The sequence below is a fragment of the Trachypithecus francoisi genome, unplaced genomic scaffold, assembly GCF_009764315.1.
Source record: "Trachypithecus francoisi isolate TF-2019V2 unplaced genomic scaffold, Tfra_2.0 Lachesis_group8, whole genome shotgun sequence".
Taxonomy (NCBI): domain Eukaryota; kingdom Metazoa; phylum Chordata; class Mammalia; order Primates; family Cercopithecidae; genus Trachypithecus; species Trachypithecus francoisi.
The window spans coordinates 33,703,564-33,730,740 of NW_022681473.1; the positions used below are offsets into that span (position 1 = coordinate 33,703,564).

General features: G+C 36.4%; 1 protein-coding gene across 1 annotated transcript in view; it reads left to right on the forward strand.

The window, feature by feature from the left end:
- The window catches only part of LOC117081281 (doublecortin domain-containing protein 1-like), a 172,947-nt gene that overhangs the window by 27,282 nt on the left and 118,488 nt on the right, over nucleotides 1-27,177 (forward strand). Inside the window, exons 6-8 of the mRNA XM_033207114.1 lie at nucleotides 7,359-7,493; nucleotides 10,290-10,438; nucleotides 23,746-23,806. Coding sequence (XP_033063005.1) covers nucleotides 7,359-7,493; nucleotides 10,290-10,438; nucleotides 23,746-23,806 — 345 coding nt within the window. The remainder of the gene's footprint in view (nucleotides 1-7,358; nucleotides 7,494-10,289; nucleotides 10,439-23,745; nucleotides 23,807-27,177) is intronic.

The following is a 27,177-nucleotide window of genomic DNA, read 5'->3' on the forward strand; positions in this document are numbered from 1 at the left end:
GGCCGAGACGGGCGGATCACGAGGTCAGGAGATCAAGACCATGCTGGCTAACACGGTGAAACCCCGTCTCTACTAAAAATACAAAAAACTAGCCGGGCGAGGTGGCGGGCGCCTGTAGTCCCAGCTACTCGGGAGGCTGAAGCAGGAGAATGGCGTAAACCCGGGAGGCGGAGCTTGCAGTGAGCTGAGATCCGGCCACTGCACTCCAGCTCGGGCAACAGAGCAAGACGCCGTCTCAAAAAAAAAAAAAAAAAAAGTGTACTTATATAAATAGAATCAGATATTTCTACTTCTGCCTGGTTGTGAGAAAATTTAGAAAATTAAAGTAACTAGAATGATGTACTCATTAATGTATTTTGTATTTTGTATTTTTCCTTCATCTGACATTAAGATTTCTTTACTGTAGATCTGATCCTGTTGGTATTCCTTGTTAGGTTTTTGCTGTAGCATTATTTTCCTGCTCAAAACACATGTATGGGCTGGATGTGGTGGCTCACGCCTGTAATCCCAGCACTGTGGGAGGCCAAGGCAGGCAGATCATGAGGTCAGGAGATCGAGACCTTCCTGGCTAACACGGTGAAACCCCATCTCTACCAAAAATACAAAAAAATTAGCCAGGCATGCTGGCGGGCACCTGTAGTCCCAGCTGCTCGGAAGGCTGAGGCGGGAGAATGGCATGAACCCAGGAGGCGGAGCTTGCCGTGAGCAGAGAGCAGGTCACTGCACTCCAGCCTGGGTGACAGAGCGAGACTCTGTCTCAAAAACAAACAAACAATCAAAAAAACAAAACAAAACAAAAAACAAAAAAACACATGTATGCCTGGCTGTTGCCTTTTGACTTTCCAAATTTTCATCTGGACTTCATTGATCTCCATGATTCTCTTCTAATCTACCTCCACTCTCAACTTACCTTTCCAATTTTCTCCTCTTGCTCTGTATACTCTACATTACAGTCAGAGTTAATCAATTGTGCAGTAGAACATGCTTTCCACTTTCGTATACTTGTGCCATGGCTTGTGTGCTTGTGTTGTTTTTTGCCTGGGATATACCCCCAACCATTACCATTGCTTGCTTCTTAAGGCTTTACTCAACTTCTTCTTCCGTAAACCCTTCTTAGATACTCTGGAAAGAATTAATCTTTATTTTGTTTTCTCAGGACTCATCTTTCTTTGAAAATTGTTGTTGAGTTTGTGTTTTGGTATAGGTATTTGCTTTTATGTTTTTCCTCCACTACACTGAGGATTCTTTGGGTACAGGCGTTGTCTTACTTGTCTTTGTGTTCCTAAGCACCAATGCAAAGTCTTGAATGTAGGGAAAATGCACAATACGTATTTGATGAATGTATTTTTTTGTTTGCTTAGTTAGCCATAACCTATTTTTCAAGGCTGAATATTCTCTAATATGGTCTTTGTGTGTTAGCCAAGCCAAATTGTTACTTGCTTTTTTCTGAAAGCACTCCATGATTTCTGTGGTTATGCACATGTGGACTTCTTTGACTAGCATTCCACCTTTCTTTGTCACCACACCCAGCCTTCTCTGTCACTCTTTGTGCCATATCCTAGCACAGAGTTTGGCGTATTCAATAAAGGCTATTAAAATCCTGCCCATCAGCTGGGTGCAGTGGCTCATGCGTGTAATTCAAGAACTTTGGGAGGCCGAGGCGGGTGGATCAAGAGGTCAAGAGATCGAGACCATCTGGCCAACATGATGAAACCCCGTGTCTACTAAAAATACAAAAATTAGCTGGGTGTGGTGGCGCGTGCCTGTGGTCCCAGCTACACGGGAGGCTGAGGGAGGAGAATCACTTGAACCTGGGAAGTGGAGGTTGTAGTGAGGTGAGACTCTGTCTCAAAAAAAATAAAAATAAAAATCTTGCCCTTCATTCTAGCCCTATCTGATTTGTGACTGCTTCATGAAATCTTTCTGTACTCCAGCCCCATTTCCAAACCAGATATGATGTTTCCCTTCTGAGCCATTTACAATGACATTGAACTAGATGCTGTTCCTCTTACAATTTCTTGAATGGCTCAAAATCAGCTAGGCTCCAAGTCTGAGCATATCTCAGGTTACATCAGCGTAGATGGGGGAGAATGGTAGGCTCTATTGGGGATGTTAGGATCGGATCATGAAGGGTCTTAATTCGATATTAGGGAATTCTGGTTTTTCTCTAGAAAGCAAGGAACCATCAAAAATATTTGAGCAGAGGCAAGATGTAATCTGATCTTCATATTAGGAAGATAACTCAGGAGGTCCTTGTCTTATACTCCCTGCTAAATTGAAAATTTCTCAAAGGCAAAGGGTATCCTGATCATCCCCATCTCTGCTGCAATATCTAGATACTCAGCTGACCTGAATTAAATTTACTAGTCAAATTAACTAATTCAGAGACCAACTCAAACCTAAAAAGCAATTGGATAGCAAAGAGATATCAGAGAAAAGGACCTCAAAGGAGGCTTTTCTCTTTGCTTTTATGTCAAAGTGGGATAACTATAACAAGATAACTCTATTTTCTAAAATGTTGAAAAATGACAGAATAACATTCTACAGTTATTTTATCATTATTAAATGGTTCTAATGGTTTAGTGAAAATAAGAAAACACTCTCTCAAGTAAATGTTTATATGTTATGGCATTTTTAGTTTTTAAATATTTTAGTTCAACAAAAATAGTAGTGTAAGAAAGCAAAAATTTGATAAATTGGCTAGTAAAGAGAAGCTTTCAAAGACAAACAGCTCCTCCATGGCTGAAACCTTTAAAATCCTTCAGAAAAATGTCTCCAATTATTTACAGAGTGGTGATCAGTGCATTGGGAATAGTAATTTAATAACCGGAAAAGGAGCACTTTTAAAGATGGATTCAGGCAGAGGTGACGGATATCTGTAGGGCATTTTATTGTAGAATCTTGCTGCTCATTGAGGTAAAGAACACACTAAGAGGATTACAACAGGGGTTGAGAGAAGGGAGGTAAAAGCCGATATTCTTGATGCATATGTTTTAAAATTGGCTTGAGATAGAGATATCAGTGCCCAGCCCCTGACTGTTCTTTTAAATCTGTTATTGACAAGTAGAACCTTTCCTACAGAGAAAAATTTGGAACATATAATCCCCATTTGTAATGTGAGAGTCACATATAACCCTGACAATTACAACCTGTTGCTCTTTTATCCATTTCAAAAACAGATTTGGAATCTACTACACATTGACAATTTGGCAAATACATTTTTCAACGTCTCTCTATTGCTACTTAAATTGGCAACATTTTTAGATTGACTCAGTTTAATGGCAATCAAACTAGATGTTTCTTTGAAATGGATGAGATTTAAACTTCATGGTAGTTAATATGAAAGGAGATATTTCATGAGAAGAGTAGTTTGAGGAATGCCTGGTTATGGGAAAATATAGCAGAGAAATGGACTCCAGTGTTTAGCAGGTCATATATTCTTCCAGAATCAAAAGGAAACTTATTTTAATTCTAGCCTTTCGGTACATGGCTTCGCAGACATCAGCAGGACATTAGTGACAATTTTCTGTATGGAAATGGCAAGAAAAGCATCAAGTTATAATTTTGGAATTATGGTATACTTGTTACAATTTAGTTTGTAAGTTCAGTTGTTATGGATGCTAGTAGAATGCATTCATAATTACTGAAGTACTGTATTATTCTGGTATTATTCTTTTTACCACAAAGGAGTCTGGGAAATGACAAACAACTCTTTGTTGTTCTATTTCTTTGGAGAGCAAGTCATTGAAAATGATAGTTTGTATAAATTATTTATGTACTAAAGCAAATACAAAATTCTAGTTAAAATTTTGAACGGATTGCCATTAACATAGGACACAGGACTTGAGTTAAAAGCCTAAGTCCTTCTCTTATTTTCAGACAAATTAGATCTTAGATATTTTGCCTTGTTTGACTGCATAATTTTGCCTTGCTGATGTTTTCTACTCTCAGCTCTTTCCATTTGTTGGCTGTAGAAGTGGGTGGACTGGTCAGCTATAAGGTTAGAGCATAGAAACAATAAGAGAGAACAGAAATTACATGAGGAAAGAGATTTTATAACATTTTCTTTAATTAGCTGTTATTTTAACTTATGTGTGAATTTATTCAAATTGACCCTAAATGCATTATCAAAAGTGAACATCATGTAAAATTTATTTGCAATAGAATAAACGATTTGTTCAAAATGAGGGCTGTGCTCTATGAACTTCTTTCAAGAAACATTTCATTGTCTTGTGTTCTGTTTCTTAGTAGATGTGCAAGAGAAGATCATAAGTGGTTCTTTTATATTTTGAATTTACACAAGAATATTTAAGACTACTCCACCTTCATTAGCTATTTGGGAAAAATAATTAAACAAGTTTTAACTGGCCCAGCATGTGTATGCATTGCTTTATCATTGACTGCTTCTACATCAGCACAGTTTATTCAGACAAGCAAAATTATAATGGCCACTTAAAGGACCTATGTGTATAAGTATTTAAAAGAATAAAAGAGAATTTTTTTGATTCTCAGTAAGACTTAAAAATGGTTTTAATGACCTATATGATAGTATGCATTTAGATACCAGTCTCAATCTAAATGTTCTTATACACGTGTGCACGTGCATGTGTGTACATGGGCGCACACACACACACATACATATGGCATGTTATGTTGTAGATTGTCAGAACACTTCTTTTTTCTTAAATCCCAGCTTTCATCGTTCTTAACTTCCCACCCTCGTTTGGTTTAAAGCTAAGCTATCAAATTAATTTAAAAAGTGAAGTCACAGAAGAAAAATGTAATGGCCATTGTCAGTTTTAAGCATATCAGAACAACAGACTTGGCAGGAATCTTTTTTTTTTTTTAATAATACAAAATAAAACTAAGTTAGTGGGCCTTGCTGTGTCTGCTCTATGTGGAATCACTTGGGAACTGTCCAGCAAAATATCTCTTGAAGAACAGCATGGTGTTAATACTGGGTGCCAGCCCAAGGCAAAGACAAAGGACCCCTTCACTCTTCACCAATAAGCCAACTGTTAAAAGATTAAACCATGTTGTGGAGATAACAAGAATGTAGGCGCTGGCAGCAGGTGCTGTACAAAGAAGCAGTTGGCTGTATGATTCTTCTGTCTGACTAATTTCAGTCAAAACAATCTTCTGCCCAGTTGCAGAGGGGAGTTTTGAGTATGATGGCAACTTGGAGTTAGGAGGTTGAGTAAGACTGCTACTTTAAATGCTGAGTCCTGTGGCGAACGGATTAGTACAATGTAGTTTATCATTGTTCAGAAACTGTGGGGATTCCCCGCCAGAATCCAGGCACTGTAAGCACTGTAAGTCAAATCTGCTTATGTGGTGGTATTGCTATATTTTTTAAAATTTCATTTTCACATGTAGGAGTCTTATGATGTTTTCTTCTCTTGAGAAGTGACTTTCATTATAGAATAATTACCACATATATTAGTTTTATCTTTATGATAATGCCTGATTACACTTGTAAAATTTTTTGTTTTAAATCATCATTGAATTTATGCATTTAAAAAAATAATTTGGTATCCAACAAATATCTAGCATTAGTGCAGACATAGAAGGGAAGTTTTAGTGTTAGGAAATAAATTGTTATTGAAGCAACATCATTGATTGGGTTTTAAATATAAATTGGTATATTCCTGTAAGCATACACAAATAAATATTGGTACTACAAAACCTAGAATAAGTACTCAGTGAAAGTTATAATATAATTTAGGAGATAAAATTTATTAAGTATGAAGTAGTAGAATTCCTACAAGTGATGTGAGTGCCTACTAATTTGACAATCAGGTCTAAGTGAGCAATGCTAGAAGGTGCACAATACCTTTAGCATATGTAATCTGACAAGGAACACGATAAGTCTCCCCCTTCAGTACCCCCGTCCATCCCCACAACTCTCTCTAAAGTCTCAGCTCATATTTCTTTATTCTTAGGAGATTGTATGAACTCCCAGCTATTTTCCCTGCCTTTGATGTCTTCATTCTACAATCTGTTATCCTCTACCTTTACCAGATCAACCTTACTAAAATCTGCGGTTAGCGAGATAGTTTTGATTATTAAAAAGTCAGGAAACAACAGATGCTGGAGAGGATGTGGAGAAATAGGAACACTTTTACACTGTTGGTGGGAGTGTAAATTAGTTCAACCATTGAACTAATGTGTGGCGATTCCTCAGGGATCTAGAATCAGAAATGCCATTTGACCCAGCAATCCCATTACTGGGTATATACCCAAAGGATTATAAATCATTCTACTATAAAGACACATGCACACGTATGTTTATTGCAACACTGTTCACAATAGCAAAAACTTGGAACTAACCCAAATGCCCATCAATGATAGACTGGATAAGGAAAATGTAGCACATGTACACCATGGAATACTATGCAGCCATAAAAAAGGATGAGTTCATGTCCTTTGCAGGGACATGGATGAAGCTGGAAGCCATCATTCTCAGCAAACTAACACAAGAACAGAAAACCAAACACCGCATGTTCTCACTCACAAGGGGAGTTGAACAATGAGAACACAGGGACACAGGAAGGGGAACATCACATGCTGGGGCCTGTTGGGGGGTGGGGGGCTAGGGGAGGGATAGCATTAGGAGAAATACCTAATGTGGATGACGGGTTGATGGGTGCAGCAAACCACCATGGCATGTGTACCTATGTAACAAACCTGCATGTTCTGCACATGTACCCCAGAACTTAAAGTATTAAAAAAAAAAAAAAAAAAAAGAATGCTTTCACTGGCTCCCTACTGTCCACCTGACTCCATAGCTTTACACTTGACACTTTCTACAGTTTGGACTAATTTACTTTTTGAGTCTACCTGCAAATCCTAAGACTCATTGATTAAGCTTCCTTGCCTTTACTTGGAATACCTTTTTATTCTTTATTATTCCTGTCAAATTATCCCCATCCTTCAAGGCTTGCTTTACCTGTTACCTCTTCCAAGATGCTCCACCTTTAGGTTACTCCCGCAGAAATGAGCGTACCATTTTTTCATGCCTGTTTAATATACTATTTAATCATTCATATGGAGCTTATCATGAAAGGTGAGTGGGGAGAGAGAGAGAGAAATTGCCTCTACTCTGTTGTATGTTTCTTTGGGTCAGGAAAAAATATTTTATAATATTCCACACCACACAGCATAGGGTCTTGCATGTTAGAGTCGGTGCTCAACAACTCTTGATTGAATTGAATTAAAGGGAATTGAATGCTACTTTTTGAAAAGAGGTATCAATCAGAATAAATAATGTTCTAGGATAACTTATTTTGAGTAAGTGTATTGAGGAGTTTGACTCTTAGACTATGAGTTAAAAATGCATACTTCTTCTCATGATATAGGTAGATCCCAATATTGTCCTTCATGCCTCTGTTTCCATTGGAAAGTGGAGTTTCTCAGGCAGTGAAGCAAGCAGCAGGAGTCAAATAGCGCCATCGATCCTTTGGCCTGCAGCCAGTGTGTGGCTGATCACCAAGGTACCTAAGAGTGTCTGTTTTCCCTGAGTGACCTCCGCTTGCTTGCTGGCTCACTGCACTCGCTGGCACCCAGTGCTCTCATGCACGTGAGCATAGAAGTGAAAGCGTGATAAATTGTTGGCTGTTATAAATGCTATCTCTGCTGTTGGTATTGCCTAGCCCACAGGACTTATGTAGATTCTCAAGTGAGCATTCAGTTCACTATCAGACATGCTGCTCATTAGTTTATACCTCACAGTGTATTTAAACCCAGCATAGAATTTGTCTGTAGTCCGCAGACTCATTATTTTCGTGAGATTTGTCTGAATGTGCTTCTACTCCTAGATCTTCATTTTGAATTTTACCCCTCAGCTTTCCTGCCTGGTAGATTACCAACATATACCAGCTTTGCATATCGTCTTAGCAAGGACATAGTTTTAAAAGAAATCCCTGAGTATAAACATGAACAGTGCCTAACACATTTTGTTCCTGTGTGTTGGTAATATTTAATCTTTTTCACTTTATTATTTATTGTACTATTGCATATGACTTATAGAAGAACATAGAATTGTCCTTTTCTTTCATCTTACTACTGCAGCAGTACATTTTGTAAATATGTATTTATGTTGAAAAGAGATGGTACGGTTCACAATTATCCTTCCTGTATCTCCCTTTGCCCCCTCATCACAGACAATTTTGCTACTTCTTAGCACTCCTGTGAATGTGAAGTCACCCAGTGAGGTTTGCTGGGGGGAGGGAAGATTGACACTATTTTCTCAAATGAAATTTTGAATTGCCCTTAGCTATTGTTCTTTAAAAGTTAAAAAAGAACATGTAAAATAATTAAGACACAAAGGTACTAAGACATATTATTTATTTCATATGTCAAAGCATAGTAAGTTTACATGAGCTATTCCTGAAATCTGAATTTCCAGCTGGTGGCTACGTTAACTATTTGCCCTTTTTACATGGTATTTTGTTTCTGATTTAATAATAATAACATCTCCAGTTAATTGAATACTATCTGTCAGACGTTACATTAGGTACTTTATTCACATTTATTATTTCATTTAATGTTATAAGAACTGTGCAGGCCGGGCGCGGTGGCTCAAGCCTGTAATCCCAGCACTTTGGGAGGCCGAGGCTGGCGGATCACAAGGTCAGGAGATCGAGACCATCCTGGCTAACACGGTGAAACCCCGTCTCTACTAAACAGTACAAAAAACTAGCCGGGCGAGGTGGCGGGCGCCTGTAGTCCCAGCTACTCGGGAGGCTGAGGCAGGAGAATGGCATGAACTCGGGAGGCGGAGCTTGCAGTGAGCTGAGATCCGGCCACTGCACTCCAGCTTGGGCGACAGAGCGAGACTCTGTCTCAAAAAAAAAAAAAAGAACTGTGCAGATTTTTATTATACAGCTGAAGAAACTGAGGTTAGTAATGGCAGAGGAAAGATTCTTGGTCTCTTTGACTTCAGAACTTTCATTGTAATATAAAACACTCCTCAATATTTGACTTACCTGTGAGCATAATGGAAGTGTTTTAGTCTCAGCACTGCCACTGAATAGCTGTATGACAGCAGACAAGTCACACATGTTATCTAGGCCTTAGTGTTCTATCAGAATGAGTTGGACCAGTTGCTATGGAAGGTCCATTCTCAGATCCCATATTCTTTAATTTCATAGTGTCTGTTTCTAGAATTTCATGATAGTCAAAAACATGTACTTGTCTAAAATCTCCTCAAAAATAATTGGAATGCCTACCAAAAGAGTATAATTGAAATCTCTTGTGTGACATCGGAAAAGTTACTTAGCTGCATTGAACTACTGTTTTCTCTTCTATGAATGACATTAGTCATTCCTGTTTTGCACAGTTGCTGCGAAGGTGAAATGAGAAAGCATGTGCGACGTTCAAGCATGGTGTCTGATGTACAGAAAGTGCTTAATAAATGATGGCTGCCTTTCCTCACCCTAAGCAGTTCTTCTTTCTGTGTAGACAAGCATGGTCAAACAAGGATTTCATTCAGTGCTTATTAAAACCAATTTTTTAAGGAAATATTTTTCCTAAGTCATCAGTCATCATCATGTTTCTTTTCCACACTACAAACACAAGAAATAAAGTATATGCTAAAAAGGAAACAATTCTGAAAATCCTTTAAGATTGAACTCTCTCTTCCTGTTTTAAAACTAAACCGTTTTACCTGTTAAGAGAGAATTTTAAGTGCCATAAATCCCTAGTAGATATAGACAAATCTCTCTGTGGTTGTCACTTATGAAAAATGTTGTATTGACTCACTAAGTAAGAAAATGGTTAAATGGCCCTTCAAGCAATACTCCCCTTTAATTTCCTTGGCAGGAAATCCTAATATTTAAAACAAAAGCAGTTCACAAACCACCTTAAAATGTTTAACCCGTGATATTTAGACCCAGAGTAAAACTTTAAATTAATACAAAGGTTAAGGATTTGTTTCCGTCTTTTCAGTTCACTGCACTATTTTTTTTCTGTGCGTACATATTTCCAGTAAGCTCTGTAGTTATAACTACAACAAGTGACACGTGATGGACCCCAAATTGCTGCACTGTGAAATATGCACAGAAAAAAAAGACAAATGAAGATATCAGGTCTGTTTTATTTTGCACTGAACTGTAAAATGCCACCCTTGTCGGACAGAAGATTACTGATTCTGAGCAGGGCTCGCTGACTGCTAAGTTGTGGGTAGTGTTTCACTTTCAGCAACTGTTAATATCCAGGGTTATCCAGGCATAATGACCTCACTATTTGTGACACATTGTTGAATTTTCTGGTTCTTTTAACTTATTTAGACCTTTCTCCCCCTCGCTATTCATTGGAAGACTGGAATGATCCTGAGTCGAGCGATAACTCAGGGCTGCCTGGCTATTGGTCATCCTATCAGAGTCAAGGCTGCTGAGGGAACATCACTAGAAGGATATAAATTAATCCTACAGAAAAGGTAATGCTTATGAGTTATTTAGCTCAAGATAATAAATGCTAATTTCAAGAAACCTGAGCAGTTCAATTGTGATGCCTCCTGGTTTGGATTGAATATTCATTCAATGTTTAAATTTGTATTCATAATCACAATATTAATTTCTGAAACTAAAGTAAGCTTGAAAATGTATGCCAATTAGTTTGGTAGTGTTTTAAAAATATTTTAAAAAGTGAAATGTTGGCCTTCAACATGTACCCATGTTGTAGACAAACTGCTGCTTTACTCCATAATTATTATAACTCATTTCTTTATATCCATTTTGATTGCTAATTAACACACTTAAATTTTTGTGTGTATTCTTAACCTTTTTTTCATCTTCTGAATATAAAATATTGAACTGTGAAAGAATAATCACAGAGACCAAAAAATGCTGGCTTGTAAGGGACCATAAGTGTCCTTCATATTTGTTTTTTTCTGATTTAGGAAGATACAATAAACGAAAACAGATTGAGGAAGAAAGTTGATTTATCTCCAAGAGTCTCAAAATATTGTTTTCTAATCACTTTCTTTTTTCTTGGTCTTTAGTTTTGATATTTTATTTTCACTTAGTGTTAAAAAAATGATTTCTATCATACTTCAGGACTTAAAAAGCCATTACCAACGACTTCTGGCTAGATAGGCACTTAGGATGTGCTTAAGCTGAAATCATCAGAGAATTTGATCCAGCCATAAATACAGAAGGGAAATTTTCTCTAACCTGCAAAGCAGATATAAGGATATCATATAATGATTAAGAATGTGATCTACAGACTCAAATTCCCAGATGTAGATGCAGGCTGCACTGCTTACTCTAACAACAAAGTGTCTAAGCCAGATGCTATTCTCATATCCTTAAATTGCATTGTCAAATTTTATCCTTACAACAATCTGATAGGATAGGTATCATTATTATCTTTACAGGTGAGGAAATTGAGGTACAGAGAAGTTAATCACCTGCTCAAAACCACACCTACTAAGTGGTTTGGCAGGAATGCAAACCCAAGCAGTCAGGCCCTATAACCTGAAAGTAGACACTTAGCCACAACACTACACTGCCTGTCAGTTAAAGTCCAGTCAAACAATTGCCAATGAGTGCCAAGTGTGGTAGCAGATACCTTAGTGAATGAGCAGGGTACATCACTTGAAAAACTCAGGCAGATGGGAAAGATGGTAGCTTGGCATTATGCAAACTCTCCAGTGCTAATAGAGTCCTAAACACATAGTTCCTAAGTAGTGACAGACAACCCTAAAGCAAGTCTCAGTTTGATATGGAGCTGTACGCAGACTGGGTAGTAAGATTTCTGAAGCAGAATGAGTTCTGTAAACTAGAGACACGTTGCGCTTGAACTTGCAATGCCAATGCCAATGCCAATGCGAAACCATGGAACATGGAGCCAGAGATGCTTCAGCTCATTTAGTCCACAGTTATGCTAAAGAGAAAAATCAATCAATTGTAACTGACCCAAAAATGACACAGATGATAGAATTACTAGATGAGACATTAAAAGAGTTGTTTTAACTGTATTCTCTATATTCAAGAAGCTAGAGGAAAGATTGAACATGTTAACTAAATACACGGAAGATATAAAAAACTCAAATTTCAAGAGATGAAAACTGTAATATATAAGACAAAAAATATACTAAACATTGCTAATGCCAGATTAGACAATGTGGAAGAAAATAGCAGTGAACTTGAGATAACAAAACTATTCACAAGGAAAACCGGAGAGAAAACAAATACTTAAAAAAAAAAAAAAAAGAACAGAGCATCAGTGAGATGTGAGAAAATTTCATATGGCCTCATTTGTGAGAATTTATAGTCTCTGACAGGTTAAAGCAAGGAACAGAAAAATATTGGAGGAAATAGTGTCTGAACAATTTCTATATGCAAAATTGAGAGCTATAACCCACTGATTCAAGGAACTCAACAAATTCCAAGCACAAGAAGCATGAAGAGACAAAACCAAGGCACATTATAATAGAATTGTTTAAAATTAGTGATAAAGAGAAAATCTTAAAAGCAGAGAGAAAAGGCATGTTATGTACAAGAGGATCTAAAATAAGGCTGACAGCAGATTTCTTGTTGGCAACAATGCAAGTAAGTGACAGTGGAAGAACATCTTTAGAATACTAAAAGAGGAGGTGGGGAGGAACCTGTTAATATAGAAAACTTTTCCCAATGAAAATGTTTTTCAAAATTTAAGGCAATATAAAGACCTTAAGATATTCACAAACTGAAGAACTCCTCACCAGCAGATCTTCATGATAAGCAATGTTAGAGCACACCCTTCAGGCTGAAGAAGAATGATGCCAGATGGAAATATAGAGCACTGGCAATGGTGACTATATAAGTAATATAACAATGCTACTAGGCCTGGCATGGTGGCTCATGCCTGTAATTCCAGCACTTTGGGATACTGAGGCGGGCAGATCACTTGAGCCCAGGAATTTGAGACCAGCATGGGCGACATGCTGGAATTCCATCCCTACAAAAAATACAAAAATTAGTCAGGTTCAGTGAAGGTCCATAGCTGTAGTTCCAGTTACTTGGGAGGCTGAGGCAGGAGGTTGAGGCTATAGTGAGCCATGATCGTACCACTACACTCCAACCTGAGTAACAGAGCAAGACTGTGTGTCAAAAACAAAAAAACCCCACAACCCCACAGTGCTAATTATTTTTGTCTCTTTAAAAGATAATTGGTTGTTTAAAGCAATAGTAATAATAATAATATATTGTGGAGATAATGTGTAGAAATAAAATGTGTGATGGAAATAACACAGGTGCCACTAGGAGAAAAATGGAAGAAAGATTTTTTATACTATTTGTGAAATGATGTGATATCAACTGAAAGTAGATTATGTTAAGTTAAAAATATATAATCACCTAAGCAATCATTAAAATAATAGAGAGTTATGGCTAACAAGTCAAAAAAGTAAATAAAATGAAATATTAAAAATAATCCAAATCAAGACAAAGAGGAAAAGAGGAACAAAGAACAGAAATAGAGAATGAATAACAAGATGTGTATAAATAATTGTATGTGTATAAATAATTGCATTAAATATAAATAATCTAAACACCCCATTTAAAAATCGGACATTGTTAGATTAGATAACATACAACATCCATCTATATGCTACCTATAAGAAATTAACTTTAAATATAAAGACACAAATATGTTAAAAGTAAATTCATGAAAAATATATACAATGATAAAATTAATCCAAAGAAAGTAAGAATGGATATATTAATATCAGATAAAGTAGACTTCAGTGAAAGGAAATTGCTAGGGATAAATAGGGCCATCTGATGATTAAGGGGTTAATTTATCAAGAGAACATAATGATTCTAATTTTTTTTTTTTTTTTTTTTTGAGACGGAGTCTCGCTCTGTTGCCCAGGCTGGAGTGCAGTGGCCAGATCTCAGCTCACTGCAAGCTCCACCTCCTGGGTTCCCGCCATACTCCTGCCTCAGCCTCCCAAGTAGCTGAGACTACAGGTGCCCGCCACCGCGCCCGGCTAATTTTTTTTTTTTTTTTTGTATTTTTAGTAGAGACGGGGTTTCACCGTGTTAGCCAGGATGGTCTCGATCTCCTGACCTTGTGATCTGCCCGTCCTGGCCTCCCAAAGTGCTGGGATTACAGGCGTGAGCCACCGCGCCCGGCCGATTCTAATTTTTAAAAAATGACACAGCTTCAAAATACCTGAAGTGAAAGCTGATAGAATTGCCAGGAGAAAGAGAAACATCTAAAACTCTAGTGAGCAACAGTAATACCCTGTTTCATAATTAACAGAACAAGTAAAAAAAACCTGTAAGGATATAGATGACTAGAATAACATTACTGAGCAACTTTACCTAATTGATATTTATAGAAAAGTGCATTCAATAACAGCAGAAGAGGCATTTTTTAAAGTACATAGCATGTACCAAAATAGTCTATATAATGGCTATGAAACAAATTTAAGTAAGTATAAGAAAATTCAAGTAATATAGAGTGTGTTCTCTGACGATAATGGAATTAAACTAAAACATAGCAGAAAGTTTTCTGCAAAGCCCCCAAATATTTGAACACATTTATAACAAACCCATGAATCAAAGAAGACATTAAAATGGAAATTAGTAAGTATTTTGAACTGAATGAAAATGAAAATACAACATATTAAAATTTGTGAAAGACTGCTGAGGTTTTCAGAGGGAAAGTTACATAAATGCCTGTATAAGAAAAGAAGAAAGATATCACATCAATGGTTTCAGCTTCCACTCTAAGAAACTGTAAGAGCCAGTCAAATACAAAATAAGCAGAAGAAATGGGATAATGAAATTTAAGAGTGGGAATCAATAAAATAGAAAAAAAATTAGAGAAAACCAATGAAATTAAAAGCTGGATTTTTTTGAAAAGATAAAAAAACTAATAAGTCTCTAGCCAGATTGTTCAGATAAAGAGAGAGGACACAGATTACCTGTATCAGCAATGAGAGATATCATGCAGTTATTAAAGGGATGATAAGGGAATATTTTGAACAACTATGTGCCAGTAAATTTGTCATTTAGGTGATAAAGACCATTTCCTTTAAAAGACACCAACCACCAATGCCTACTCAAGAAAAAATGGCAAACCTGAATAGTCCTACATCTCTTAAAGAAAGGGAAAACCTTCCTACAAAGAAAATCCAGACCCAGATTACTTCACTAGCTTCACTGGGAAATTCTGCAAACATTTTAGGAAAATTAATACCAACTCTACACAATCTTATCCACAAAAGAAATAAGAAGGAATACTTTCCATCTGATTCTAGGGGGTCAGCAGTATCCTGATCACAAAACTTGATAAAGATATTATAGGAAAAGAAAATCGTAGACCAGTATCTCTCATAACTATAAGTACAAAAAATTATTAACACGATTTTAGCACATGGAATACAACAATTTATAAAAAGATGTATCGTGAACAAGTAGGGTTTATCCCAGGAGTGCAAGAATAGCTTGACAATAATTAGCTCAAAATGATCATATACCTAAGTGTAAAACCTAAAACTGTAGGTATTTTAGATGAAAGCATAGGAGAAACTATTTGTGACCTTCCATTAGGCAAAATATTCTCAGATGTGACACCAAAAGCATGATCCACAAAAATAAAAATTGACAAGTTGCACTTCAATAATACTAAAAATTTCTATTCTCTGAAAGACAGTGAATGAAGAGAGAATGAAAAGACAAGCCACACACAAGGTGTGAATATTTATAAATCATATATATTTACAAAATACATACACACACAATTCGAGAAAACATGGGGGGATACATGATTTGGAGAGTTACTTTAACAGGGCAGACATACAATTGGCATATGAAAATATGCTCAACACTATTATTCATTAGGGGAATGCCAAATAAACTTACAATGAAGCATCACTACATATTTGTTAGAATGTCTAATCCTTAAAAGATTGACCATACCAATATTGGTGATCATGTGGGACAACTAGAACTCTCATAAGTAGTTAGTGGAAATATAAAATGGTTTAGTTACTTTGGAAAACAGTTGATACTTTCCTAAAATATTAAACATTCATCTACCTTATGACCCAGCCATTCTACTCCTAGAAATTTATGCAAAGAAAATGAAAACATACATCCTTACAAAGAATGTATACTTTGTTCATGTATAAATGTTCATAGTGGCTCACACATGTAATCCCAGAACTTTGGGAGGCTGAGGGGGGAGGGATTACTTGAGACCAGGAGTTTGAGACCAGCCTGGGCAACGTAGTGAGACGCTGTCTCTACAAAAAATTAAAAATTATCTGAGCATGGTGGTGTGCCCCTGTAGTCTCAGCTGCTCAGGAGGCTGTGGCAGGAGAATTGTTTGAGCCCAGAAGGTCGATGTGGCAGTGAGCCATGATTGCACCACCATACTTCTCCCTGAGTGACAGAGTGAGACCCTGTGTAATCAATCAATCAATCAATTAATCAATGTTCTCAGCAGCTTTATTTCTAAAAGCCTACAGAAAAAAAACTAGAAATAACTCAAATGTCCATCCCATCCATAGGTGAACAGATAATCTATACAATAGAATACCCAGTAATAAAAAGGAATAAACTCTTGATATATTCAACAATATAGTTGAATCTCAAAGTAATTATGCTGAAGGAAAGTAGAAAATAAAACAAAAAAGTACATATTGTTTGATTCAATTTATGTATAGTTTAGAAAATGCTAACTACTGTAGAGTAAGGGAAAGCAGATCAGTGGTTGCCTGAAGATAGGAAGATGAGGAAGGGACAGAAGAGAGAGATTACAAAAGGGCATAGGGAAACTTTATGAGTGATTCATTTTGCATGACAGATGTGGATATGTTCATTATTCTGATTGTTGTGTTGCTTGAAAAAGATGTATACATATTTCAAAATTACAAAATTTTACACTTTGAATATGTGCCTACTAATTGTGCAATATTGTGTCAATCATTTTTCAATAAAGCTGTTTTTTTTTAAAAAAAAGAAAAAATAAAAATGATAAAGAATGACTAAGTGGTTACTTTAGAAGGAGACAGTGAGAGAAGGCCTTTCTCAATGGGACAGTTGATCAATGGCCTAGGTCAAAATGGCAGGTGATTGGAAAGTTATGGATAACTTGATGGGCATACTCTTCATACCCAGGACTCTCCCTAGGCATGCTGTATACTGAAAGTACTGCAGCATCTCATCAGCTGATCTGGTTTTAATGAGGCTAAGCCCATTACCTCAGTGGGCTAAGACCAGATCAGCTGATGAAATGTTGAGGTCTACTTCTACTCTGGTCAAGATTGTCATGGAATTGAGTGGGCTGATCTATTGCCTATAGAGGAGAAAGTTTGGGCAAGAAAAGAGATGTTCATGAAACAAGCAAACAAAAATAAGAAAAGATTTTGTTTAATCTAGAAAAGAAGGAAGGGAGGGAAGGAAGTACTTAAGTTGAAGGCAAGTTGTGTTAATACAAAGGCATATCATCCTAATTGTGTAGGGATCCTCCCTCCTGCTCACCTTTTAACTTTCCTTTATCTGAAAAGCGAAATCCAAGGTGGAGCCAAAATAGGAAATTTAGAACACTGGAAGTTTGCAATGACTATGAAGTTATACTTCATTTTAGAAAGCAGGAAGGGCCAAAATTTTTAGAGTTTACCTCACTTCTGGGTAATTTCAAACATGTTTATCTTTTCCAGGACATCTAAAATGACTGTGACTTTTTTTTTTTAAGATAACCGTATTTTAGTATAAATAACGATAAATATCTTCATGTGACAGCAATTTCTAGAGATAAAAATTTTCTTTTTCTAAGTAGTATTATATGATTTTAACAAAAGCTATGAATCAAGACATAGCCTTTATATGCTAGAAATAATAGAACTAGTACTTAAAGTAGCAATCTGACAACTCACAAAGAATATTATAAACATATCATGCCTCATTAGTTCAATTATGTCTCATTTGGTGTTAATAATCTTATTCTTATTCAATATAGCAAGTGCTTGTGCGTATTTTCCCTTTTAATATTTTTTTTTTCTGTCTGTGCATCTGAGTGTTAATGGATGAAAGGTAAACCACCAATGTCTTTACCAGGTGACCTAAACCATCTCAAAAATCATTTAAAAATGCTTCTTTCCAAAAGATATTCTGGACACCTTACAGATAAACTAGTTGAATCGAAGTTATTTTTCAGAGCACCATTCAATATTGATATTGCTTCATTTTTAAGGATTGCAGATATGCAGGATATCTGGACTTTAGTGTTCAACTAAAAAATTAACGTAACATCAAACACTCGCACACATATGCACTCATAGAGGAAGATTAGATTATAAAGGTTAGAAACTGTTAACCCATAGATTTTGTTTGGCTTGCATATTACTACAATTTTTGAATAAGTCGTAAGCCTATAGAAATAGGAAGATTTCACACAAAAGTGACATACTTCTGGCTTTTCTTGAAAAAATCTGAAATGAGTGGCACTGGACTTGAATTCTTTCATGACACCCATCAAAAAGGAACTGAGTGGTGATGTCCTCTTTAGATGGAACATATATCCTCCGGTTTGCCATATTTTCCACCATTCCCTTTGGCAGCCCTCACACTGGCTCTTGCTACTTCATGCATTTCTACTACCTGTCTGGCCCATAAAGGCTTTTGAATTTGCAACCCCTACATGTAAAACCAATGGACAAATGGACCTCCTGAAGAAGACCTCTTTTCTATTTTTAGTCTGTGCACTTCTTAAATCAGAATAAATACGGAACTGAGTGTTCTATCTTAAAGATGATCCATAAAAGAAGTTTCAGACTTTCATGGAACCATGTCAAATTTCAAGTAATCTTTACCATCTTTCATATTTCAAGGTTAATCTTTCAGTTATGGTTTTTTGCATCCATTTTTTATTGCCATTTAGGTCTTCCTAAAAATGAAGTGACAACTGGCAAACATTACCAGACTAGGTTAAAAACACACACTGCTTTAAGGACACCTTTACATACAATCAACAAGTGTAGCTGTATAATGCTAAGGAATAGCAGCAGACAGAAGTTGTATTAACACATATAGGTAACACCATTAGAAACGTCAACATCAAATAGAAAGTTGTCCATGTGTAATGTCACAGTATGTGGACTACTGAATGAAACTTGTCGTTGTTCTTACTATGTTATGAATTATGGACTGGAAATCCCTTTCCCCATCCTCTACATGCATTCTACTTTTGGCCCAGGTAGCATTGGTAGATATCAGAGCCATTTGAGGCTGTCTGAGAAAAGAAATTTGTGATCCTGAAGCATGATAACAGCCCTCCATATAGTTACCAGGAAATGATGAATGTGTGAGTGTATAAACACATACAGACAGATATATATATATGTGTGTATAAATGTATTACACACATATATGTGTGTAACGTATAGGCATATATATCTATATCTATATCATATCTATCTCTATATCACCTATATAGATATACCTATATAGACATTTACACACATGCATGCTTAATAGGGTTACACTACTTAGCAAGCTTCCCAGGACAGATCATTCTCAGTTCCCTCACTTATAAGATGAGAACACTTGAAGGTCATATGATTTCAGAGAAGGAAGGATTCTGAAGAGTGCCTACTTCAAAATTCTCTTTACTAGTGGTAGTAGAGGTGGTGATAGTGGCAGTTGTGATAAGAATATCATCATTATTTAAAAAAATTCCAAGGCCACCAGAGACTAAGTGATCTACTAAAGGTCATATATCTAGTTAACATTAGATGCAGGACTAGAACTCAAGTCTCTCAACCTTAGTTCAGTGTATGTCATGATATTATGACTGATTATTGGATGGAATGTAGCTCCTTTATTTTCCCTTCCTTTCATTATTGATGTTGTTGTTATTTTTAAATTTTGTTTAAAAAAATCTTTTTAGCTTGGTGCTCTTTGATCAAGAAGAGGAAAGTCTATAATATCATCCTCTAAATCAGTCTCATCTGAGCATCATTGTATGTTGGATCTAAATTTGTTTTTTCTACATATAAAATGTCTTAAAAAATAGGCAGATATACTTTTGTGTGTAGAAATTTTATTTAAGAAGTTATTATAAATTAGAATGATACCTTTTCATCCAGCCTAACATGGCACTACATGAGAGATTTGCTGTTTTACAACTTTGGTAAAATTTAGGGACAACATTTATAGATTTAAGCAGACTACCAACAGGAGTGATACTAGTAAGCTCCCAAAGGTTATAGATTATATAAAACTACATGGTTTTCGTAGAATTTTCTAGGAAAAGATATGCCAGAACAGAATTGAAGCTTGATAAAATTTGACAAATGCTAGTAAATTTGTATTTCTTTCAGAATTGTTTCTTTTTTTCTTAACAAAGGTGTAATTTCTCTTCTTTGGCCGTCTACCAAAAAGATCTTTTAAGTTCCCTAAACAGCCATATATTGAATTTAAAACACTTTCAGATGGCTTTATGATTAATTTTTAGGGTAGTAACATTCTGGCACTTTATTCACATTTTTATTTATTCAAAGATATCTTTAATATCCGGATACATGCCGGGCCTTGATCAGCTCTGGGGATATACATGGTCTCTGCCCTCACACAGTTGCCAGCTTGCCGGACATCTTTTCTGTTGTATTAGTTTTGAGAGAAGATGCCGTAAGTTCAGAAAGTCGAAACTGAAATCAAGATAATTCATCATCAAGGCAACACCGTATTTCAAGTAAAAGACAAAATTCTGAATTTTACAGATTTGTATGGTTAGCATCAGTCTATTAATTACCAATTGCAGATGTCGTATACTTTGAAAAATTATCATTTGCATTTTATTTATCTTGAAGAAATATGCTCACAATAATTTATGAAACAGGGGAGATTGCTTGTAAGCAATGAAGCTGCATTGAGTTATAGCCCTTACACATTAAAATATTCTAAATTTTATCGCAACCCAACACATTTCCATCAAAGCATTACAGCAATCACTCTTTTTTTATTATTTTGAAAAAAGTATACTTCTAAGCTTGGGATTGACAGCTTTAAAGACTAGCAATATTGTTTTTGTTATTTCTTCATTCAGGGTTTGAAATAGGTTTCTCAGTACCTCAGGAGAATTTGTTATAGTATAAAACTGATGATTATTTTAATACAGTTGTATAAAAACATTATGATTATATCAATATGTATTAAGTTACTGAGATTGTGTCATATTATAATTAGTGAGACTAAAATGTTGACTCCATTTTCAGTCTTCCACTTACACAAAATAACTTGCGTTATACTTTTCTGATCTAATTGAAATGTTGAGCTTAAGTCAGACATTCTGGGTTCTGGTTCCTATTTGTATAATAACTAGCACTGTGATTTTAACCAGCTCACTTCATCTCTCTGCATCTCATTTTATTCATGTATAAAATGAGGACTTGACTGGGATAGCCCCTCAATTCCACTCAAATTTTCACAGTCCGTGTTTTTTCTTGGATAATCACTATTATCATAAACTATCATTTTAGTTCTGGATGGCAAGTCAAAATTTAAAAAGCTTCTCTTTTCCTTTATTAATTATAACATAGAAAGTTTCTTAGAAAGAAAACTTCCCCCAATACCTTCATCACCCCACCTGGTGTTGAAATTGTTTTACACAACAATTACATCGTCAAAGCCTTAGAATGGGATCCTTAGCTTTGGGGTCAGTTATACCTTGAAAGATATTTTATTTAATATTAAACACTTTTACATAATTATTAGAACTCTTCTTATTTTTCACATCTCTGCCCGCTCTGCTCCATTCTCACTTCATTTTCCTTTACTAGTGTTATGTTCCTCTTCTTTTCCCAAATTTGACATCTGAGACTTACCCGTGACTACTCTCTCTAACCTCCACCTCATTTATTCAATCATCAAATCATTTCTCCTTTATAATATTTTTGTACAGAAAAAAACCAAACTGTTTTCTCTACTTCATACACTTCACTTTTGATATTAGATGATATTAGTTTTTTTTTTTTCACATCAAACAATTCTTCAGTTCTCGGTGGACACCTGCTGTGTGTCCTACAATTCAATTCAGTTCTGCCACTATCTACCAGGAGTTAGCATTAGATCCCACAAGTTGAGGGCTCAGTCTCACAAGACTGCCTCCACTTAAAACACCAATCACAAGTCCCAGGTTGTCACCTGTACTCCTGACCAACCAGCTGTATGTTGGGATTCTCATGACCCCCTCGCTGGGTTTGATAATCTGCTAGAATGGCTCACAGAACTCAGAGAAACATTTACTTACATTTACCAGTTTGTTATGAAGGATATAATAAAGGATACAGATGAACAGTCAGATGAAGAGGTACATAGGGCAAGGTCTGGAAGTGTCCTGAGGACAGGAGCTTCTGTTCCTGTGGAGTTGGGATGCACCACCCTCTTGGCACATGGATATGTTCACAAACCTAGAAGCTCTCCAAATCCTGTATTTTGTTGATTTTTATGGAGGCATGATTGATTATTAACTCATTCTCCAGCTGCTTCTCTTTCCTCCCAAGAGAAGACACTGGGACACTAAAAGTTCTAGCATTTGAATAATGACTTGGTCTTTCTGTGACCAGCCCTCATCCAGGAGCCTTCCAAGAATCCCCTCATTAGAACAAAAGATGCTCCTATCACTCAAGGAATGTCAAGGGAGTTAGAAGCTCTGTGTCCAGAACCCAGCACAGAGACAACATATTTCTTACTATTTCGAAGTTTAAACATTTGATTTTTCATTTCCTCACTGCCCTCATATTCTAATACATGTTTTCCAAAGTTTGGCTTATAAACCACACACATCAAAATCCCCAGAATTTTATAATTGGAATAACTTGAAACACTTGTTAATGTAGATTTGATGGGGGCGGGGGCGTCCAGACCTTCAGAATCGAAACTCTGAGGTTAGGATTCTAGAGACCTACACTGTTACTAAGCACCCATTTCAACATGCCTATAAATTCTTCATATTCTTTTATACAGACTGGATGTAGGCTAAAGACTAATGTGTACTGAACTACTTTTGGATGGCTGCCTTTACATTCTCTGCCCAGATCACATAGCACCTTGCTTTAGAATAGAATAGAGCATTACCTGACACTTCTTATACTCAACCTTTGATGTTTCTGTCAAAACTCAAAGGCAGTAGGAAAAGTCTTGTTTAACACCTGTTACACTTAATTTAATTCATTTTTGTTCTATCTTTGTAAGATTTCTAAATATTAATGAATACATGATTAGTTAAATTAGACATAATTAGCTTCATCACATTTTAGTTTTTTCTTACTCAGACTTAGCTGAGAAAATACAATATTCCCTGACAAAATTCTCTAGCTGTTTCAGAATTAGGCACCTGAGGTTCCTAATATTCCATGGTATCTTTTTTCTTACTATCCTCTTAATCTTAATACTTAATTAAGTTGCTTTCTTTGTCTCATAGAGGATCTTTTTTTTTGTAGGCAGAACTTTCCATAATACTATGATTGATTGTATTTGTTCTCTAAAACTTTTGATCACTGTTGGTACTGGTAACACACACACGCACACACATACCCCACTTAGGGTACCAGAGCATTGTAAGAGAGAAATTGGTTGTCTTAGGGAAGGCTTTAGCTGCTGAGATAAAAGTAATAGTGGCAGAATCTTTGGTAGCATGTGGGCAGTCCTCCTGCCAGGCTATCTGGAAAATGATCATTTTATTTAAAACCTACAAGTGTTTCTGTGGAGAAAAGATGTCAATCTCTAAATTACATTTTCATTACAGACGTAGTGGAGATGAATCTCAGAAGTGGGTGTTTGGAACTGATGGTTGCATTTATTCAAAGGTAAGGACTTTGTAAGCCACAGCTTTTATGCCTAAGTTTTTCTATTCCCAGATTCTTATAAAATGTACTGTCTATTGTTCGGAGCAAGAAATGCTTTTTCTGCATATATGACTTCACTCTGTACCTAGAAATTTAGAATTTAACTTAACTCAATAATTTCCTTTAACTTTTTTTTAAATTTTAAAACACACATTTTCTAAAGTCAAAAATAATTTTTCCTAATTCATTGCTATAATATGACCCAGCATTTTAGGGCATCAGTTTTCTTCTACATTGAAATGAAGAATTTGTTACTTTGGAAAACTGCCGATATCTACTACCATTGAACATGTCTAGACAGCCCAGCAATTCCCCTGCTAGTCATATGCCAACAAATGATCATATGCTTACATATATTAAGGAAACAATATTTAATAAAATGTTAATAGCAATACTAATTCTAGTAGCTTCAGAGTTGTGATTACTCAAATGGATGTCAGCAGTAAAAGGGATAAATAAATTGTATTATACACTGTGTATTCATTGGAATACTATATGGCAGGGTTGGCAAATGTTTTTCTGAAGAGCCAGACACTGAATATTTTGGGATTTATGGGCCATATAATCTCTATCTCAACTTCTCCACCTTGCCTTTTTAGTGCAAAACAACCATAGAAAATATGTTAATGAATGGATGTGTCTGCATTTTAATAAAACTTTATTTACAGAAACAGATCAAGGTCTGTTTCTCATTTCTAAGATTTCATCAGAATGGCCTTTACTGTCTATATTTCTACTAACGTTCTCATTCCCAACCACTTGATTAATCTCTAAGAAGCTTTAGAGTTTCCCAAGGTGGCAGATGAGAGGCTTCTCCAGCATTTCTCACCCACTTGGAAGAAGCAAAACAGTGTGTAGAGATTCACACTCTGAAGTTTTATCCAAGAAGGAAAACAGCTCAACAGACAAGCAAAAGAAAACTTAGATGCTGGGAAAGAGAAGGTGGTTAGGCAGCCTGCTTTGTGAGGTCTAGCTGAAAATGGTGAGTGAATCCCCAATATGGGAGAGGGAGAGTGAGTGTCTCTATGATCTACCCTCTCCCTGGAGAGCCATGTAATTCACGCAGTCCAGGCCACAGAAGAGCACCTTGAGCCTCCCAAGCCCTGGATTTCACACTGGGACACTGTGTAAGAAAGAATGACACTGGAAAGTATATCACCCGCTTTCCTAGACATGGACACCAATAAGAGGATCTGAAAAGCAATAGAGAAATCTGAACATAAATCCAGGATTGATGAGAAATGTATCAAGGACATATATATCTCCAAACAAACAGCAGTTGGGCATGGTGACTCATACCTGTAATTCTAGCACTGTGGGAGGCCAAGGCAGGATTGCTTGAGCCCAGGAGTTTGAGGCCAGCATGGGCAACATGGCAAGATCCCATCTCTAAAAAATTTAAAAATTAGCCAGTCCTGGTGGTGCATGCCTGTGATCCCAGCTACTCAGGAGGCTGAGGTGGGAGAATTGCTTGAGCCCAGGAGGTCAAGGCTGTAGTGAGCTGTGTTCAGGCCATTGCACTCCAGACTGGGTAACAAAGTGAGATCTTGCCTCAAAATATAAAAATTAAATTAAATAAACAAACAGAACATCTGGAAATAAAATTTTCATTGAAAGAATTGCAAAATACATTTGAGAGCTTCAGCAATGGACTAGATCAAGCAGAAGAAAGAATCTCAGAACTTAAACTCAGATCTTTGGAATTAATCCAGTCAAACAAACAAACAAAAAAAGAATAAAAGAATAAAAAAGAATGAATGAGGCTGGGTGCGGTGGCTTATGCCTGTACTCCCAGCACTTTGGGAGGCTGAGGCAGGTGGATCACCTGAGGTCGGGAGTTTGAGACCAGTCTGAGCAACATGGAGAAACCCTATCTCTACTAAAAATACAAAATTAGCCAGCGTGGTAGCACATGCCTGTAATCCCAGCTACTGGGGAAGCTGAGGCAGGAGAATCACTTGAACCCGGGAGGTGGAGGTTGTGGTGAGTCAAGATTGTGCCATTGCACTCCAGCCTGGGCAACAAGAGTGAAACTCTGTCTCAAAAAAAAAAAAAAAATGAATGGGCCAGGCATGGTGGTTCACACCTGTAATCCAAGAGTCCCCAACAGGGGACTAATGTCTAGAATTTACAAGGAACTCAGCAGCAACATAAGCCAAAACAGATAACTCCATTAAAAAGTGGGCAAAGGACATGATAGACATTTTTCAAAAGAAGACATACAAATGGCCAACAAGAGTGTAAAAAATGCTTAACATCACTAATCATCAGAAAAATGCAAAATTAAAATCAAAACAAGATACATGTTACACTAGTTAGAATGGCTGTTATGAAAAAGACAAAAATAACATATTAACTGGGATGCAAAGAAAAGGGATCACTTATACACTCTTGGTGGAAATGCAAATTATTATAGTGCAACCTCTATGGGAAGCAGTATGGAAATTTCTCAAAGAACTTAAGATAGAACTACTATTTCATCCAACAATCCCACTACTGGATATCTACCCAAAGGAAGAGAAATCATTGTATCAAAAAGACACATGCACTCATATGTTTATCACAGTACTATTCACAATAGCAAAGATATGGAATCAACCTAAGGTTCCATCAGTGAACAAATAAAGAAAATGTGGTATATATACACAGTGGAATACCATTCAGCTGTTAAAAAGAATGAAATAATATATTTTGCTGCAACATGGATACAACTGACAGAGACCATTAAGTGATACAACTCATAAAAAGAAAGACAAAAGCCATATGTTCTCACTTATAGGTAGAAGCTAAATAATGTGTACACATGGACATAGAGTGTAGAATGATAGATATTGGAGACTCAGAAGGGTTGGAGGATGGATAATGAGAAATTACTTAATGGATGCACTAAAAGCCCAGACTTCACCACTATGCGATATAGCCATGTAACAAAATTACACTTGTGCTCCTTAAATGTATACTACTACTACTACTACTACTACTACTACTACTAATAATAATAATAAAGATTTAGGCTCTGTCTACAGCTCTTCACTTCAGAGTCGTCACCTGAATCACCCTTTATAATCCATTTATAGTAATATAGGCTTTGTCAATCCTGCTCTTTCAAATTCTCACAGCCTCTGTTCATTACCTAGTTCCAAAGCTGCTTCCACATTTTTAAGTATTTGTTATAACAACACCCTACTTCTGGGTGTCAGTTTGTCTCATTTGTGCTACTGTAACAAAATGCCACAGACTGGGTAATTTATAAACAATAGAAATTTATTTTTCACACTTCTGAAGACTGGGGAGTCCAAGACCAAAATGCCAATAAATTTGGTGTCTGGTGA